At 35.2% G+C, this 14581-nt stretch overlaps 1 protein-coding gene across 1 annotated transcript in view; it reads left to right on the forward strand.

Moving 5' to 3' along the window:
• Positions 1-14581, forward strand: part of DOCK4 (dedicator of cytokinesis 4) — a 541177-nt gene that overhangs the window by 234788 nt on the left and 291808 nt on the right. The window contains exons 6-7 of the mRNA XM_044677327.1: positions 8391-8539; positions 11960-12044. Coding sequence (XP_044533262.1) covers positions 8391-8539; positions 11960-12044 — 234 coding nt within the window. The remainder of the gene's footprint in view (positions 1-8390; positions 8540-11959; positions 12045-14581) is intronic.

Genomic DNA, 14581 nt, shown 5'->3' on the forward strand with positions numbered 1-14581 from the left:
GTACCTAATATGGACAAAGCACTACTCTGGCTGTTTTCAGGGGGAAAGAAGTCCACAAGGAGAGAGAAAACAAAGAATTGTGTGTAAGGAATGTATAATAAGATGGATACAAAGTGCTACAATTGGTTTAGAGAAGAGACTGCTTCAGAATATGAAGATGAACATGTATAACCCAGTGGAATTACTTGTTAACTCTGGGAAGGGGGAGGTAGACAACATGAACCATGTATCCTTGGAAAACTGATGTGCAAATTTGTTACTGGAATAAAATAAAAATAAAATTTTAAAAATATATGAAGATGAGGGAGAAAATCAGTACATTCAATAGGGTACAGAGAAGTTGGGCTGAGGTTGGGGAGAGGATAAAGTTAGGTTTTTGAGGAAGAAGGAAAGGCTCGAATGGGAGAGTTATTAGGAGAAAACATATGGAGTATATTTGGGGATGGACAAGTAGTTATAGTAAAATCACTCTCTCTCTGCTAATAACGGGCATTGGAAGTGCCATGGAATATTCCATAGAGTTTGGTCTTCAAATCAAAAGTGAGCTTCATCTTTGCTTGCAGACAGGATGACCCTAGACAAATTGTTTAACCTTGCTAAACCTCAGTTTCTTTATCTGACAAATATAGTAAGGATAATAATACTTAATACTACCTACCTCATAAAGTTATTATGGAGAAATTGGCCTATAATTTTGTAAGAGCTAAATAGTATTGAGCTACTACTGTAGAGAGGCAACAGAGGCAGCTAAGCGGCATGGTGAATAAAGCTCAGGACTTAGACTTAGGAATTTCTGAGTTCAAATCCAACCATAAACACTGACTGGCTGTGCAATCTTGGGCATATTAGTTAACTTTTGCCCTGATATCCTCATTTGTAAAATACAGATAATAATAGCATCTGCTTCCCAGAATTTTTGTGAGGATATAATGGGATAATATTTGTAGATTACTTTGAAAACTCTAACATGCTTTATTAATGTTAGCTGTTATTTTTGTTAATAGTAATATTTTTAAGTCATGGTTTATAATAGGAGTTTTTGCCTCAGACCTGAATTTGAATCATGGCTTTGTTTTAATAGTTTTGTTACCCTGAGCAAGTAATTTAGCCTCTTTGTGCTTTAATGTTTTCATCTATAAAATGAAGATAAGAATTTCATTACTAAACTCTCAGGACTGCCCTGAGACAAGTGCTTGTAAACTTTAAAGCACCATTTACGTGTACTTTGCTTTTGTGGTTATTAATTCTAAATTCCGGTGTTGAGCCAAATGTAATCCTTCTTCCGTAGATTTCACGTCAAATACTTGAGAACAGCGATCAGATTACTCCTTGACCAAGTTAAACATTCCTAGTATTTTCATTGGATCTTGTTGATGTTCCTTTCAGTCTCCCAGTCATCTTGGTCACTGTCCTCAACTCCAAGTTGTCATTTTCCTCTTTAAATACTTACTATGTGTTAGGCACTCTGCTAGGTACTAGAAATACAGAAACAAAAAGGAGATTCCTTGTCAAAAGTTTGCATTCTATTGCAGAGATACAGTAATTATCAGTGAATATATATGTATATTGGAATGTGTATGTATATGTTAAATACATACATCAAGTGTATGTATTTAATATACTATATCAATTCTATTATTCTATTGCATGCAATATAACAGTCTGTTATTCTTCTATATTAAATACATACTATATAAATATATTGTATTACTATATAAGTATATTGTATTAATATATATTCTATATACATAATTATATGTGTGTATATTTAATATTAGCATTTCTATTCCTTTGTACATATATTCACCAATAAGTGTCGAATCTCTGCCATAGAACATAAACCCTTTGAGGTATAGCTATACTAATACCTACATACAAAGTATGTATGTGTAATATATATATGTTATATGTGTATACAAATTAATATACAAACATTCATAATGGGTGGATATCTATGCATATACACATACATTCACCCACAAATGGTGCATCCCTGAAATTTATATATGTACATACACACATATGCATATATTTACCAATAATTATGTATCTGTACATCCATATGTATGTATATCCATATACACAAATAGTAGCTACATTTATTGGCTTCAGTAGGCAAGCATTTAGATAATGACTCTATCACTTATCATCTGTGTTTATCCTGCAAAATCTTTCTAAGTCAAATGTCTTTGAGGCTCAATTTCTTTTTCTCAGGAGATGAAAATATTTGTGTAATCCCTACCAGACAGGTTTATTTTGAGGATAGTGTTTTGTGAAGTGTAAGACACCATATTAATGTGTGAGGTTGATGATAATGATATTGAATGCACTGGTTAGACAAGAAGGCAACAATCATGTATAACCATTTTATTCTGTGCCTGGTACTGTGCTAACCCCTAGGGATGCAAATGCAAGAAAATAGGACAGTTGCTATTCTTAAGGAGCTTAGCTTACCTTTCTGTGAGGGAAGACAACATGGAAAAGGCAGCTCAAAAGTCGTATGTGAGGGGGAAGTACACAGGTGCAGCTATATTGACGTCTGGGAAAGTCAGAAGCTCTCTCTATTTATTCTTCTTCTCTGACACAGTTGTTTGAGATTAATTAAGGCCTTCTGCAACCTTTCAGCTTGGCATACATGTCCATTATCTTCTACGTGTGTAAAAAATTAAGGTTGAACTACATTCTCAGAACAAATTACATGATTTTCATGGTCATGCTAAGGATCTATGCTATATCTTCGGTGTTCGAAACTAAATCTAAGAAGTGGGCATACAAACACAGACAAAAACATTGTTCTTCATGTCAAGGAATTCACATTCTACTGGGGGAGAGTCCCCCCCAACTGAAAATGTTTACAAAATATGTAGGAGAGGGAAGGCACTTATTTTGAAGTACACTGAGAAAAGGCTGTTGCAGATAGTGAGATTTCAGTTGAATGTTGATGTAAACTCAGGGAACTCAGAAGAAAGAAACAAAGAGGGATAGTATTCTGGACTTGAAAAATTGAATAGAAATAAAATGAGAAGCTGGAATTTGAGGAATTATCAAGAGGCAGATATAGCTGAATCATAAAGCAGATGGAGGAAATGAAATATAAGAAAATTGGAAGGGGCAGTGTCTTGAAGAGTTTACATTCTAAACAGAACATTTTATGTTGGTTTTTGGAAGTAATAGGAAGCTATGCTTGTTTTATCTGAACAAATTGTTTTATGTAAAATGAGTTCTTTATCAAAATATAAAAATTTCAGAACAGAATAAAAATGAATTTATTTTAATCCCATTTTACACAAAAGGACAAAGAGTAACTGGAATGGTGTTTCTCTGTTAAATGCATTGTATGGTTTAGTAGAATGGCATCAGAGGAAATAGTGTCTTAAAGTTTTGACTGAGGGACTCTGTGTTCATCTGTCATTGTTATGATATTATACCTAGGGTTAGAAATGTACTTGATTGGAGTTTATTGAATAGGGATGGTGGTGACATGGTCAGACATACACTTTGGAAAATCATTTTGGTCCTGAGAGGATAGATTAGAGATAGAGAAGATGAGGCAGAGAGACCATCTAGCAGTTATCACGGTAATCCAGCCATGAAGGGATAAGAGATTATATAGAATGGTGGCTGTATCAAAGAAGAGAGGAAGAGTATAGAAACAATAGGACTTGACAATATATTGAATATACGGACTGAGACAGTGAGGATTCTAGGATGACATCAAGATTATGATCTTGGCCATCTTAGATGTGCCCTCCCCAGTAATAGGGAAGTTCAAAAGATGTAAGAGTTTTAGGAAGAAGTTAATAAACTCTGTTTTGGACATGTTGAGTTTGAAATACTTCTGGACATGTAATTTAAGATGTACAAGAGTAAGTTGTTGGTACAAGATGCCCTCAGGAGAAAAGAGAAGAATATAGTGACTTGCAGGTTATTTCCATAGAGATAAGTGAACCAATGGAAACCAATTTTTTTTTCAATTGAGAAGCATATGGGTAGAAGAGAAGAGGACCAAGGATAGCACCTTATGGGATACTTATGTTTAGTTGGAATCATTTGGATGAAAACTGAGCAAATGAGACTTATGAGTTGTCACAAAGGTAGAACCTGGGGAGAGAGAAATGTCATGAAAATCTGGAGAAGAGTGCTTATTCAGAATTAGAGGTTCCTCAACAGTGTAAACCTGTGAAAAGGTTGAGGAGGAAAAGGATTGAAAAAAAGCCAGGACACTTGTTAAATGCATTGTATGGTTTAGTAGAATGGCATCAGAGAAAATAGTGTCTTAAAGTTTTGACTGAGGGACTCTGTGTTCATCTGTCATTGTTATGACAATTAAATGAATTATTAGAATTAATTATTAAAAGAATATTGGTAATTTTGGAAAAACAAGTTTTGGTCAAGTAATGCAGCTGAAAGCCAATTCTGTATAGGTTGAATTTTTTGCTTCCAATTATTATCTCTCCAAATCTATTTGGTTTTCTCTTCTCTTTGTTGGTGACAGTTTATGAAATGCATTGAGACTGCTCACTGCTGTTTAATGATGTAGAAAATGTGTAAGTGCATTTTTAAAAAGGTAATGCCAGTTATTACTAAACATCCTTGCCAACTGAAAACTTATCCATCACATAAAAGTTGATAGTTGTGTCAGGATAGCTTTTTTACTGTAAAAATATTTTAGCAGGAATGGTGATCTCTGAATTCTCTCCATGCTACAATGTTCATATATCTTTTTAAAAAATGTAGCTCAGAAGGGTGTAGGAAATATCAATCCAGAGATCCGACTTGAACCTGAGAACCTTGTTTCTAAGTTAAGTTGACTGTCTCTTAGGATAAGTATTGAGTTTTCAAAGTTATAGTTACCTTTGAATAATAATGAAATAAATCAACCATCTTGATTCTCCACATAATTCAATTACTATAATCAAAGAGGCTCAGAATATAATGAATGAAAGGGCGTAGTCATGTTTTAATGTATAAACAACATGCACCTACCTTTGTTAGGAGCAAACACATCTTTGATTGAGTCACAAAAATATCTTATAGTTGGCTGAATTAGCCATATCCATTGAGCCCTTGCATTAAAAGAGCAAGTCATTTTGGGAGATGGCCAGTCTAGTGACTGAAATGTTCCATTTCCGGAGATGAAGATTCTAGGTTTGGGAGCTGGAGCTAGAAATGGAAGAAAACCAAGGCCCTTTAGAGGGAATTACTTTTGTGAGTAAGGAGGAATTTTTCTCTCTTCCCCAAATCCTCAATGACCATGTCTTGGACATCCAGGACTGGTATGAGAAAATTCATCTTACTGAAAATAGGGAGCCACACTAAGGATAGACAAGTACGAAAAAAGATTGTTACTTGAGGAAAGAAGAAGCTTCATGGAATATGAATTCTAACGATGGAGAGAATTATTAAGTTTAGACTAAAAAAATCATATGTGCTGGGCATCCAGCTGAGTAAGCCACTGAACAGAGAAAACTGTACCTTCTGTAAATGGGCCTGTGTCCCATTAGCTGCATGAGACTCTACAAAGGAAGAAAGGTCTTTGGTATTAGATGTTGTTGGTTCCCCATTTTTCACAGGTGTTCTCTATATGAGTCTTTCACTACCAATACCATCTAATTATGAGCCCACTCTTTCTATGGAACAGACAGATATCTTTCTGTCTATCTCTTTATCTATTTATCATCTATCTGTCTATTTATCTTATCTATCCTTTCTGTCTATCTGTTTGTCTGCCTGTCTCTATCACACACACACACACACACACACACAGAAAAGTGTGTGTGTGTGTATATATATATATATATATACACACACACACACACACAAACACATACTTGCATATCCTAAGATTTTTCTCTTTAAAGGATTATTTTGTGTCAACCATTTTTACTATTATTTATTAGTAAATGGCTTTTCCAAGAGCAAATTAATTTTACCAGATGATTGTTAATTGGAAGGTTAATGGTAAGGGTTAGTGGGATTCAGAAGCAAAAACTAACAGGACTCTCTCTAGAAACCAATGTAGCAGCTACGCTTCTGGAGACAGCCTTCATGTAAGCATGTTTGGTTTATATGTGTGAGTAATAGCAGTAGTAGTAGTCAACACCTCCCAGAGAGGCTACTGCCTTAGGTTGTGGTACTGCTTTTGAACTGACATTTTCATTTCCTCTATTAATCTTATGAAGTAATTTCTCATAGTTTCTTATTATATCACACTTCAGGAATGTGAGAGTCAGGTTATATTAGGAAATAAGAAAAGTAGGAGCTAAGTCTGAGATAGTGGCAAAAGAAGGGATTGACACTTATTAATTGTGATACTTTGCTAGATTCAGAGAGGCAAGCCAGGTAAGAGATCTAGGAAATCTACAATATATACTACCTCAAGTTTCAGATTTAAGTGTCAGTGAAATATCTAGAAAATAAAAGACTTAGATTCAAATGCAGAAGTCTTTTGGACAGATGCTCAGTAGTTGAGCTAGTATCTCAGTAAGTTAACTGTCAGTGAGTCAAGTTAAGCCATGTACCTTTGCTAAATATCTGCTATGTGCCACACATTTTGCTAAGCTCTGGGGATACAAAAAAAGGGGAAAAACTAGCCAAGTACCTTACAGCCAAATAGGGGAGAGAGTATGTAGGCTATTCTGAACAAACAACATATGTGGGATACGTTGAGGGTAATATTAGAGGTGAAATGCTAAGAGTTAGGAAGACTAGGAAAGGCTTCCTTGCACAAGATGGTCTTTCAGCTGAGACCTGAAGGAGGCTATGGAAGCCAAGGGGCAGAGATGAGTAGGGAGACTACTTCAGGCATGGGTTGTTAGCTGGTGAAAAAGTTCAGAATAAAGAGATGGAGTGTCATATGAGAAGACTATCAAGGAAACTAAGTGTTGCTAAATTGTAGAATATTTGGAGGAACATATGGCATAAGAAGACTGGAAAGAAAGGAAGGAGATGGGTTTTGAAGAGATTATGATCAGGATAAACAGGAGATTTTTATATTTGATCTAGGAGATGATAGGGAGCTACTAAAGTTTATTCAGTGAGAGGGAGAGTGATAGTTCGGAACTGTGTTAAGAAGATCATTTTCACAGCTGAGTCAGGGATGGATCGGTGTGGGGAGAAATATGGCATAGAGACTAACCAGTGGCTGTTTGCAACAGTCCAGATGTTAAGGGATGAGGACCTGCATGAGATTGATAGTGTCAGAGGGGAGAAGGGGCCATATATGATAGACATATAGGAAGAATTCTGCCTATAAAGGTAGAATTTGAGAACTGATTGTATACAGAGATGAGAGAGTTATGAGTTAATGATGACACCAAGATTTTGAAGCTTTCCTGACAGTAATAGTGAAGTTAGGAAGAGGGGAGAATTTTGAGGAAAATTCATTTAGGTATTGATTTTATGATAGGACATGCAGTTCAAGATATCTACTAGGCAGTTGGAGATGGGTGACTGAAGTTTAGGAGAGAAGTTAAAACTCGACAAGTAGATCTGAGAGCCATCTACATAGAGATGCTAGTTGAATCCCTGGGAGTTGGGATCACTTAGTGAAATTAGAAAGAGAGACAGACAGACAGACAGACAGACACAGAGAGAGAGACAGACAGAGAGAGAGAGAGAGAGAGAGAGAGAGAGAGAGAGAGAGAGAGAGAGAGAGAGAGAGAGAGAGAGAGAGAGAGAGAGAAATCAGAGAAGAGGGGAGAGGCCAGGTTTGCATGTAACACTTTCATGAAGATCCTTCATAGAAGCTGTAAGGAAGAGAACCAGAAGAGAGCATTGCCATGAAAACTAAAAAAGCAGAGTGTTAGGTAAAGAGGGTGGTTGAATGTTAAAGGCTACAGAGATTTCAAGGAGGTGGATTCTTTCACAAATGACATTAGGAGTTTAGAGAAAGGAAAGAGGAGGAAGAGTACGTGAAAGGATTGTTGAGGAAGTGATTTTTGGTCTGTGCTCTGAATAGCAGATAGTGCTTAGTAGCAGAGAAGGATGAATTTCAGCAGTTTTTAAGAAGAAACAGCATGAGCAAATTGCAGAGTATGGACTGTATGTGGGCCATTGATAAAATTGTCTTGGAAAGTAGTAGAAAATAAAATTGACTAGACAGACTGAAGCCTGCCCTCGTATATTAAAATCACCTATATATGTATTATTAGCTTATAAGTTCCATAATTCTGAGGATCATGTTTTGTTTAAATTTTGTATTTCCCCCCCATACCTGTCATAGTGCTCTATACAGTACAGATGCTTAATAAATATTTATTAATTGTAATGAATTCTGTGCATGTGTGTGTATACCATAATTTAGAAACTAGCTAATTAATCTATTGACTGTAAAGATTTTGGTGTTTGGGATTAATTAATGAATTTCTCCTCCTTTGGATATCTTTTAGAGAAATGAAGGTGATCTCTTCCACCGACTGTGGCATATAATGAATGAAATTCTAGACCTACGACGCCAAGTTTTAGTTGGCCATCTCACCCATGACCGTATGAAAGATGTGAAGAGGCATATCACTGCTCGCCTGGACTGGGGCAATGAGTGAGTAATAATAACAGAAGATATTTCAAATAATTAAGCATAATAGAAATTAAGCAAGGATAGATAGTGTATGGTTGTAGTTTCTAAAAGAACCAAATGCAGCTTTCTCCAGTTTTATTGACTTTGTGCCCTTGGGCAAATCATTTATTCTCTCAGCTTCTCAGTTTCTTTATTATAAAATCAAAGGTGTGGATTAGATAGCCTCCAAGGTCCCTTCTACACCAAATATAAGATCCTATGATCCTTTCATTTACTCTCAGAGCATACAGTCACTCGTAGGGTCAGGAAAAGTCAGCTACTGCTAACTCGGTTACTCCTGTTCCAAATCAATAAATCAACAAACATTTATTAAGCATTCATTGTGTGCCAGGCACTTGCTGTGAATATAAAAACAAAAATGATAGGAACTTTCATTCCTTTAAGGGAAGCAGTGCTGGGCTCTGTCACCTGGTGTTCTTCATTGTGTAGAACAAGAGTTTGAACTTCCTAAGTGGAAAGAAAATACTTGGGGGAATCATCCTGCTGAATGTTGCCACTGACTCCAGTCTCTCACATTCTTCAGCTGAGCCTTTCCCTTCGACCTGAGGATTTGTGCTTAATAAGGCCTGTCTCTTCTGTATTGTGCCATATATCTGGAGAAGGTTACCAATGTAATCCGGTGGGAAATCCCACTTCTCCCAACTTTAAAGGAAAGTCTTGGAGCTGACAAAGCTGTGGGGCTCCTCATAATTTCTTATGCATACAGATTAGTCATTTGGCAGCTTATAGTCTGTTTAGGATAACTCTGTAGATGAGATCCTCTCTTGAAGGGCTTACTTTAAGCCCTAAAAGTCATGGTTTTCTTTGTTGTTTTTTTCTCAAGTTTAGAGTAAAACACTTTTTAACTAATATGTCTAATCTCTCACAAATCTCATAAAGTATGCTTCCGGCTGGAAGAGGATTGGCTCTGGAAGCTGTTCCTGTGTCTAGTCCCAGCCCCACTTCTAGGGGAATCTTGAAAGTTCCTTATATCTTTAAAGATAATGCTTCTAGACTAACAGATTTTGATTAAGTTGAGGAATCTTTCCTGTGATTAACAGAGAGCTCTCCCTGATAAAGGGTGGAGAAAATGACATCATAAAACATGATATAATGGAAAGAATGGGCAATTTGAAGATATAGGGTATAGGTTTGAATCCCTAGTTGGCTACTGATTATCATAGTGACCCTGGGAAAGTCACTAATTCTCTCATGGTCCCAGTTTCTTCTTCTATAAACAAAGAATTAAGGAGGTAGATAGCCTGACCTCTGAGAAACAATTTAATCTAACATGATGTTATGAAAATGATTATCATTAGTTCACAGCAGTATTTTTGATGTATTGAAAGAGGTTTGATTCATTGAGAAGGAAGGTATATAGGTTGTCATATTAAAAACAATTTTAGAAACAGATACAAGGTAAGCATTGATTCCTTTCTCAGTTTAAAGTATAAAGACAGAGTTAAAGGCAATATGTGAGATAAATGAGAAAGAAATATAAATAATGATAATTCAGTTTTTGATAGATGTAATCTTGTGTCTGTATTTTTACCCTTTGGGGCTAATGTTTTTTATTTTTTTTTAATGATAAGTAACAGATATGAAGGCAGGTATTAAATGAATAGTGTAAGCTACTAAAGGTACTTGCCTAGTGGGTAAATAGTCTAGATAATGATTATATTTTCCATAAAGGCAATTTATTTTGAACCTACATTCCATAATCACCTGAATGTGTTATTAAAGTGACTCAAATTTTGTTTTTCTTTTTTACATATTTCTTTTGAGTGGGTATATTGTTCATCCAAACATTCCTCTAGGAATTTATTCTCTAGACAAGATAAAACTAACAAGAAAATGTTTAATAAGAAACACAGACACGTAGCTACTCTAAATTAAATATGGCTGTTTAGTCCAATTGTTTAACTTTCAGATAAAAGTTTGAAATCCTTTAAAACATGAAGCACTTATGTAGGGTAATGAGGATGGGAATGGAGATGGAAAAATTGTCTTTTCACCGTGGAAGTAGAGCATAAAGAATATTCATTTTATTATTTGTTAAGGTCCTATATGCAAAGCATTGTGCTATGTGTAGAATAAATATCACATCATTAGGACATGTTCTTCTGGATTTGACCTTCTAATGGAATGAGAGGAACATAACGCCTAATAATTGCTGACATTTATATAATTCCTTAAGGTTTGCAAAATACTTTAATGTATATCATCTTACTGATCTTTTTAAGTTTTGACAAGTATTACAGTTATAATTTCCTCATTCTACTGTAAAAATATGGAAAAAAAGAAAATAAATCTTAGGAGGTGGTAATTTGTCCATAGTGATACGTTTAGTAAGTGCCAAAATTCTAAACCAGATCTCTTTCGACTACAAGTATAATGTTCCTTCTCCCAGGTCATTCTCTGTCTCTTAATGGCTTTGTGAATAAACACATAGGCAATGTAAAAGACTATATAACAAATATAAAATAATAAATAATCACATCAAGGAGAACAAAAGAACCCTCAAACCACTTCAGTCATCATATATTTTTTTTTTCATGGAAAAATGGAAAGATGAGTCTTCTAAGGGCAACACTGTTTTAGGATAGAAATACATAAATTTTTTGTAAAATCTTACAGTGGAAGAATCTGAGTAGTATAGTAGGGGGAAGTACGAGTTTGCAGAATAATTAGAAAGATACCCAACTAAAGAAAGTCAGCTTGAGAAATCTCAAGAATAAAACTGGAAGAGCAACAATAAGCAGACCCAAATACCCCTCCTCCAAATAGAAAAGATCTATCAAGATTTCTTTTATCTCTCCTCATGGGGCAGTACATTTTTAACTTTCAAATCATTTACACAAAATTTGGGCCACTTCTTTACATTATTAAAATTTCCATGAATTTTTCACCATCATAAAACCCACTCATCTCTTGAGGCCCTCTTTGGCCTATTTATTTTACTTGATGACACCAAAGCATTTGGAGTGTATTCTTCTATTAATGCTCAATTCTCCTCTTCTGCCCTGAGTTGACCTTCCTTTCAGAGAGGTTATAATTTTTTATTGAGTTTCTCCATCATCTTCACTAAACCATATACCACTTTTACTTTCATTATAAACTGGGTTTAGTAAAGAGGCATTCCCAGTGATTGGGAATGCTTCATTAACAATATCAATTTTTTATATGTATAAGTAATTTCTTGGCTTGCATCACTGACTTATGCTGCTAATTCTAACTCCAGTTATTTGATAAAGAAATTGCTTGAGAATAACCCATGTATAAACCTGGCTACAATCAACATGGTGGAGAATATAGCTAAGTTTAAAACAACTTAAGAAAATATATATTTTTAACCTGTTCCATTGTGATAGTTCTTATAAATTTCTACATCGTGTTTTCTAGACAACTAGGATTAGATCTGGTGCCTCGAAAAGAATATGCAATGGTAGACCCTGAAGATATCAGCATAACAGAACTCTACAGATTGGTAAGTATTTAGCACTTTACCATCACTTATTCTCTCAAGTGCTAATTTTGTGGTTTCCATGGTGTTCTTAATATTTACTTAATTTGTTAAATAGAGAGCTCACATAATGTTCCAGATCTAATTTGGAGATAATTTCAAAGAAATTGAGAATTGAGGTGACCATGCCCTGAAATATTAAATTTTACAGATGTCTCAAAATAATGTGATGCGCTTTAATATATCCTCCACTTCCAGGTGCCAGGAATAAAAGTTTGAAAATTAGTTTTATTTTCCTTTGTTTATTTCTTTGTATTTTTTGTTGGTGTCCCAGATGAATTGAGGTCACTCTTTTGTTTGTTTGTCTATCTTAAATCAGACTTATGCCAAGAACTCTTCCAAATTGCCAAATTTCTTGATTTTTTTTATAAGCTCCCTTTTCATTGCCATTACCACCATCCCAGTTCTAATTACATTTCCCATTGCTTCCTTCCTGATTACTGCAATATCATTTTAACTGGTTTCCCTGTCTTCAGCCTTTCCTTCTTCAAACCCACACTACACAGTGTTTAATACTCTTCAGATACTTCTTTGATCATATGATATTCCAGCTCAAAGCCCTATGGTCAGCTCAATAAATTCTATTAAATTCATCAAATCTTAAGGGTGTGCTTTGTGCAAGACTCAGTGAGAAGCAAGGCAGGTACAAAAATTCAAAATATAATCTCTGTCCTGAAGGGGCTTAACATAGTTTAATGGGGAAAATGGAAATTTATACACACATGTCTATTTGTGTATGTATATATGAAGAAAAGAGAAGGTAGGGTGTGATGTAGGCAAAGAAAAGAGAGTGGTGGAATAAAATTTGATGAGGAAGAGAACACTTTTAATTTGAGGGGTAAGGAATATGCAGAGATATAGGAGTATGTTTCAGATATGAATAGTAAACCCAAGCAAACTTACAGAGTTAAAAGAGGAGATCAAGGAGCAACTAACATAGTTATTCAGTATTTATTTGCCAAGATTTTATGGTAGGTACTGAAGGACATACAAAAATAAGATGACATAATTAATCCATGCCCAGAGGAGCTCAAATGGAATCCATACTTTGAATCTTGGTGTTATAGGCCTTCTTATCGACTTCCATCTTCCCTTTTCTACTTTTTCTCCCATTATTCCCCTATGTGAATTCTGAACTGTAGCCAAACAAATTTATCCATTATCCCATGAAATTCCTTTGGTCTTATTCATAGCATTGTCATGTCCACCTTTCTGCTTATTTAAATTTTATCCACACTTTAAGGTCCAGATAAAATTCCTTATCAGTCAAAATCCAAAGCATTTATTATGTATCCGTTCTGGGCCAGACATTCTGGTAGGCTCTGAGGATACAAAGAAAAAAAATGAAACAGTTCCTACATTCATAATTTCATAAGAAAGGAAAAGTGAATAAATGAAAAGCAGTTTTTTACTTAAATGTATAAAACATATTATAACATGTAACAAAGCAATAATATGTATGGTTTGTTATAAATATGTGATAAATTATTAATAAATATGGTTATCCAAGAGAATCAAATTCCCATGCTAAGTATGTCCAAAAACTGTATGCCTTATTTTTCTCCCCTTAATTTTCTTCCCTTCCCTAAGAAGGCAGGTAATATGATATAGGTTATACATTTATTATCATATAATATAGTTCTCTGCTCATTATATTGTGAAACAAGGTATATATTGCTTACACTAGAGAAAAATTCATAGCCTCAGAAGCCTTCTCCGGCAATTCCATAGAGGAAATAAAGTGAAGCAATATATACCTTGTTTCACAATATAATGAACAGAGAACTATATTTATAGGGTGTGCTAAGTGCTAGTGTACAATAGCAATACAATGACTGCCAATCAAGAAGCTTAGATTTTAATAGGAAGAAAGAATACATTTAGTAGAATGGTGGTCACGTAGGGATGTTTCAGTTTGGGCAGCCACAGAAAGGGTGAGTGAAGCTATAGCAGAGATGATTGATAGGTTCTTCCCTGTACTGAGAGTTGTATTGATTTGAGAAGAATGCTTGAGCATGAACCAGTAGATATCTACACTGAGAGATAGAGCAGATTGCCAAATTGTGGACTAGAAGCATGATTTGGTGATCTGAGACCGTAACTGACTCACCAATCAGAATAGGTTGATCCCAGCAGGGGATTTCCATGGCCGAATCAGCTAAGTCTCCTAGAATATGGCCTCTGAAGGACATGTGGTCCAAGAGAGCTGTATCAAAGCCGATAAAAAGATGACCAGGATGGCCGGCTAAAAGCATCTTCTGTGAGAAGGGACACTAAGCCCTGGGAAAGGCATTGTGGAAGAGGTTGAACATGAACTATATTTTGATGGAAAGCAAAGATTGTATAAAGGAAAGGTAAGGATTGATGCCTTTTCAACAAGAGACCACTGCCTATGCAAAGACTTAAAGCTGAGAGATTGAATGACTTGTATAGGATATAGCTGATAGGTCAGTTATTGAGTGAATGAACAGACTGAATTGAAGGGGCTAAAGATGAGAACT

This window comes from Gracilinanus agilis, chromosome 5 (genome assembly GCF_016433145.1).
Source record: "Gracilinanus agilis isolate LMUSP501 chromosome 5, AgileGrace, whole genome shotgun sequence".
Classification (NCBI taxonomy): domain Eukaryota; kingdom Metazoa; phylum Chordata; class Mammalia; order Didelphimorphia; family Didelphidae; genus Gracilinanus; species Gracilinanus agilis.